Source organism: Raphanus sativus, chromosome 8 (assembly GCF_000801105.2).
Source record: "Raphanus sativus cultivar WK10039 chromosome 8, ASM80110v3, whole genome shotgun sequence".
NCBI classification, from domain to species: domain Eukaryota; kingdom Viridiplantae; phylum Streptophyta; class Magnoliopsida; order Brassicales; family Brassicaceae; genus Raphanus; species Raphanus sativus.
In genome coordinates, this window is record NC_079518.1 from 16,371,983 (window position 1) to 16,378,123 (window position 6,141).

The following is a 6,141-nucleotide window of genomic DNA, read 5'->3' on the forward strand; positions in this document are numbered from 1 at the left end:
TAAATACCATGATAACTTATTTTTTATATGCTTAATCATTTTAGTTTTTTCGATTTTTATTACGGTCTACGTCTTTTCAACACAAAAATGCTATGAGACCATGAGAGCATAATTACATATGAAAAATATTTCACACAATAAAGTAAAGTAAGTATGTGAACTTTTGGCCTCTCTTAATCTACTTTGTATTTTTGAACCAGAAACATGTATTAAATTACCAAAAATACTAAAACACATAAAATGAGAACAAAATAAATAAAACTAAAGTTAAATGATAATTTAGAAGAATCTTTTTATAAAAAACGAACTGAGATAATGAGAATATTTCATTGGTTTAATTCATCAGTATATACATCCACTTATCTTTATATTTCATAAGTTTACTTTTAACAAAAGAAAAATAGATAAGGATAGTTTTACTGTTCAAGTTAATTTAGGGCTAATCATATAATGATAAATTTAATTATTCATTAAAAATATATCAACTTTAGCCATTTTAGAAATTAAACCATTAAACACATGTTCATAACATGTTCATAAACTTAATATCAAAGCGTATTTTTTATAGATTAAACAGTAATAAAACATACACATGAAATAATTACCTAAATAATTCATAATACCTAATTCATATTCCAAACTTCATTCAATTAAACCGATTTTCATATGAGAAGAAAAATATAGAACTCCAACTAAAAAAAAATATCAAAGTACTTAAATACAGATGTCAAAAGCCATAATCAAATTAACTTGGATGAATGAGAAAAATGAAACTATCGAGTGTGAAACATCTTACATCATATGAAAGTAAGAATGGTCCTAACTTGTTTAAAATAATTACGATTGTAATTCCAATTAAAAAAGTTTGAAATATTTATATTATTTAAATTAATAAATTAATGATTTAAGTTAAAAACTAATAAGAATCTTGTTAAAGTTAAAATAATTATAATCATAATTACAATTAGAAGTTTGGAGATTAAAATTATTAAAATTAATAAATTAACTAGAAAGTTCGAAATATTTATATTATCTAAATGAATAAATTGATGATTTAATCTAAAAACTAATAAGAATATGACAAATAAACAGGATTAGCTAAAATCATGGAGAATGTGATAAATCAACAAAATTACTTCATAAATAATAATATAGATTGTGATCTGTAGTGTAAGACTATAATATATTATAAATACAGCTGAGAAGTAAGCCAAAACAATACAATATGTATTTATCTTTGAGAAGAATTAGTTAATTAGTTGCTGTAAATTACATCCACAAAGATGATCAAATAAATAATCTCGTTTTAGCAAAACTATGAAGTAAATGAAAGGAAAACCCAAATCAGTATTGACAATAATGTAACAAATGTTCCGTTAATCACCGAAGAAGCAGAAGCAGATATGAGATTATCTGCTTCGACTGAGTAAGCAGCTCCTGACCCATCTTTCACTTTGATGCTTGACGAACCTGACCAAACCCACACAAAAAAAAATATTGGTTTCTTTGTTCTGTCGTGCTTGTTCTCAGTGTGCTAGATACTTACAGTTGTGGTCTACCCATCCAATGACCTCATTGTCAAGATCGTATACTACTAACTTGTTCGAGAGCACCAAATCTACATATTAAGAAACCGAGTTTAAAGTCGGATACATCAACTGTAAGTTGTAATCACCTAAGACCTAACATCTTTTCTCTGTTTGTATGATTTATATCTGAATGCTACTACCTAACGTCTGTAACTTTCGTTTTAGTATAAAATGAAAAACAAAAAATGATAGTACAAGGATGTCTCATGCTGGAAGACATGTAATTCTATATATAGAGAAGCTTCAAGTGCAGATGAGAAATATCCGATATAGTATGATTTGAAATTTACCTCCCAAAAGGATTACATCGGATCCGTCCTGAGTCGTCATTCCACCAGATTGCCAACCAAAGCAGTACATGTCTTCCTGTTCGAGGAGAGAAAGAAAGCTCAATTTTTGGAGGAGAGAGATAAAAAAAAACTTACACAAAACACGAAGGTTCTATTGGGATATAGACAAATCAAAGTGGGTAAAGTGCGTATTGACATACACGAAGTGAGAAAAGATAGTCGTGCGGATAAACAGTCAGTTTGAGTGAGTCCTCGAAATGAAGATTGACTACCGGAAATGCTTTATCTGTGCTGCAAGCACAAGAATAATATTATTAGCACATCCACTGAATACTTTAAAAAAAAAGAGTGTACTAATATTCAAGATCTTTTACGAAGATGCTAGAAACATGAAGCAAGTCATCTTACTTGGAGGTGAAACTGAAACACGCAAAAGTCTCCTGTACCATGTGAAGTTTCACCGGTGTCCGAGCAGTAATCTATATATTATTTTCAAAAAATAACATGTCACGGCTCTGCGGTTATAGACTAAAAACAAAGGGAGAGAAAACAAAGATTTTGGCACCTGTTTTATTAGTGAGTTGTAGAGATCCTGTGGTAAGTAGGCTAAAGTTGTACCACTGTCAATTATGGTTCCTCCATTCCCGCCGAAACTAGCTATACTTGGGGGGAGGTCAAGAGGTTCACCATCCACATCTATTGCCTTTAAAATGACGTTGTAGTGTACCCTAAGAAATTGTTGGATCAAGTTAATTACAAGAGAGAGTTTTACATTCACATGACTCATTGTTAGTTAGTTACTTCCTAGATCATAATAGAAATAAATTAAGTTTCTCTCTCTCACTTACTGATTAGGAACTAAAGGAGTTGTTTTCACCACAGGAGACTCCACTTCCCCAACAGCAAAAATTCCACCTCCGTTAACATTGTCCAAGCAATGTGAGAAGACTCTCTTCGCATTACCCGCGACAGCTAGTTGAGAAATGACTGAGGTATTAGCTTGTCCAAATCCCATGATTCCATCAAGGGCTGAGTCAGTTTGCCCAAGTTGCCCAGACTGATTGCTTCCACACCCGAATATCACTTCCTGGGAAAGGGGTGCAGTTCGTAGGTTTCCAGTGACTTTATCTAAAGTAATGTTATCCTTGACAAAATCCCCATCACTTGTGCTTCCATCCCCATACACAACATGATAGCTACATGGCTTCGTATTTGGTTCGCAAGTGTCTGATTGTGATATTAAGGCACAGAAATCATCTTCACATCCAACTTTCTTCCAAGTTGATGAAGCTTTTGAGTCGTACAACCTTAGAGGTATCTACATTGAAACATTTTTTAAAGAATTTTAGTATAAAAGTTTATTTTTCAAAATTTAGAGGTCTATAGCTATATGGAAAACTTTCAAAAGTTTTGAGAGGGGCCAAGACTAATGTTTCTCTATGAATGATATAATATAAAATAGACTCAAATGTTCAAAAAAGAAGCAAAAGCATACACCGAGATCAGTTTTGACAGGACATTTGGAACAAGGTGCACAATTGACCCAAAGAATATCACTTCCTGTATCAACTTGAACATGGTATTCCTTTGGCGGTGATCCAAGCTTGATTTTCGTGAAGTACAAACTGATATCACACAACAAATCAACACAATAATCAGCGCGACAAAAGTGTAATTTATATATCACAATCTATCTAGAGATAGCGCAAATTGGGATGTAGAAGAAGAGAACCCAATTGAATCAGCACGGCTATCCCCGCCAAGAGGGAGATCAATGTTCGCAAGCATTCTAGCGTGACGGAAGCTGTCGTGAGACTTGAGCTCCGACAGCTGCTTCTCTTTTCCGGCGAACTTATGCGTCACGTTAAACACGAAATTCCCGCAAGCATATTGGATCAACACCATGAAAACCACCGCTATTATGCGTAAGGTTAAACTCATATCCATCTCCGTTTGTTAATTGTAAACCAGAGATTATCTCCGCTCCGAGAAAGAAAAATGAAATAGAAAATTTGAAGAATTGACTTTTTCTTTCTGAATTTTTTTATTTTAGATTTGGTGTCTATAACTGAATGTCAAAACATAAACGAAAGGAATCAAGAGAGGAAGGGAGGGAAGAGAGGAAAATGCAAGAGAAAATGACGCGTTTTCAACGGTCAGTTTTAAGCATATTTAAGAAACTTATTATAAAAGCGTTTTCGGTTTCTCTGTTTCTCCTCACTTCTCTCTCTTCACATCTTCACGTTTTCCTCACTTTTCCAACAACAGTATTTCCTAATGTCTTTTAAATATATACTATATACTATAGTTTAGTCCAAATGTGTAAATAAAATTTTCATTTTATAAATGTATATCTTTGATAATAGGTTTTAAACATATGATTTACATTTTAGTAATATATTGTATAACTTTATAAACTTATTGTCTAGATTTTTTATTTGACATTATTAATATATGATTTGTTTTAGATATTTTATTTTATTTTATTTTATTTTATTATTAATTATTAATATAACTTTATAAACTAATATATTTTTTATCCAGTAAATAAATTCATAATGTGAAACAAACAAATAGTAAATCTTCTTCTTCAAATATATATATACATATTAATATAATGATTTGTTTTAGATAATTTATTTTATTATTAATTATAATCATATACTAATATATTTTTTATTCTGTAAAATAAATAAATAATGTGAAACAAACAAATAGTAAGTCTTCTTCTTCAAATATATATATATATACTAGATGTGGATCCGTGCGTTGCACGGGATTTATTTGATGTTTTAATTTCACGAACACATAAAAAAACTGGAAATATTGTTCTCACGTTAGTTCTTGGATTTCCAGTATTATTGGTGACATTTAATAATAATAATAATATTTTTTCTTACATAAATTTTGATTGATATTCTATTTCAATAATAATGGTGTTTTAATTAGTACATTGATATTTTTATTTTTTAATAAATACTTTATTTTTATTATTTTCAAAATAATATTAGCTATAGTTAATTAAAACGTATAGAACTGTAAACTCTCTATATTGTTTATATTGTGTAAGAAAAACTAAAAAATAATATTATTAAGTAATTTTTAAATGAATATTATTATTTTACAATTACTATCAAATTGTCTTACAAAATATTTGTTTAGAAATTTAGAAAACGAAAATAGTATTAATAATTATTTGACAATTTTTTGTTTATTTGTTTTGTAAATAAAAAAGTGCAGAAATACCAATAAATAATTCTAAAATTACGTTTATTATCTTGCTATATATTTTATTAATCATGAGATATTTTAACAAACGTCAAATTTTAAAAGGAAATTTATATCAAATATCTTTTACAATTATCTTTTTTGGATTTTGGAAAAGGAAAATTAGTACTTAATAAGTTATTTTACAAACTTCTCTCTTTAAAATTTGTAAAAAGGAAACTTTCTAAAAATTACTATTAAATAATTTTTAAAATTATATTTTATTATTAAATAATTTTTAAAATTAAATTTGTACTATTAAATATTTATAACTTTTTTCAAATTTTGTTTATAAATAAAAAAGTGCAGAAAAATACCAATAAATAATTCTAAATTACTTTTTTAAAAACAAATTGTTTTTATTTTCTTGCTATATATTTATTAATCATGAGATATTTTAACAAATGTCAAAATTTTAAAAGGAAAATTAATATCAAATAATCTTTTACAATTATCTTTTTTTGGATTTTGGAAAAGGAAAATTAGTATTAAATAAGTTATTTTACAAACTTCTCTTCTTTAAGATTTGTAAAAAGGAAAAAAGTTTCTAAAAATTACTATTAAATAATTTTTAAAATTAAATTTTAATATTAAATACTTACGAATTGTTTTTTTGCAAATTTTTCTTTTAATTTTATTTGTATATATATTTTAATCATGAGATATTCTAACACAACCTCAAAATATTAAAAGGAAAACTACTATCAAATAATATTTCAAAAAGAATATTATTAGTAATTTTTAAACTTTCTTCTTTACTATTAAATAAATTTCAAATTTCAAAATTCGTTTTTGTTTTTATTTTAGTATATATTTTTTAATCATGAGATATTATAAAACATGTCACATTATTAAAATGAAATTACTATTAAATAATAATTTAAAATTATATGTTGTTTAATATTTTAAAAATGGGAAATCTACTATATAATTAATTTCACCAAAAATCGTTTTTATTATCTTATATATTTATTTTAAATTATGAAATAGTTTAA

General features: G+C 27.3%; 1 protein-coding gene across 1 annotated transcript; it reads right to left on the minus strand.

Annotated features, from left to right (window-relative positions):
- Positions 1-1,164: 1,164 nt before the first annotated feature.
- On the minus strand, positions 1,165-3,904 carry LOC108821496 (aspartic proteinase 36-like). The gene is made up of 9 exons (XM_018594520.2): positions 3,612-3,904; positions 3,375-3,504; positions 2,728-3,197; positions 2,445-2,607; positions 2,288-2,358; positions 2,080-2,170; positions 1,880-1,955; positions 1,547-1,618; positions 1,165-1,470 (listed from the first exon to the last, which is right to left on the minus strand). The coding sequence occupies exons 1-9, from the start codon at positions 3,824-3,826 to the stop codon at positions 1,316-1,318; spliced, it is 1,443 nt and encodes a 480-aa protein (XP_018450022.2). The 5' UTR covers positions 3,827-3,904; the 3' UTR covers positions 1,165-1,315.
- Between the last annotated feature and the right edge of the window lie 2,237 nt (positions 3,905-6,141).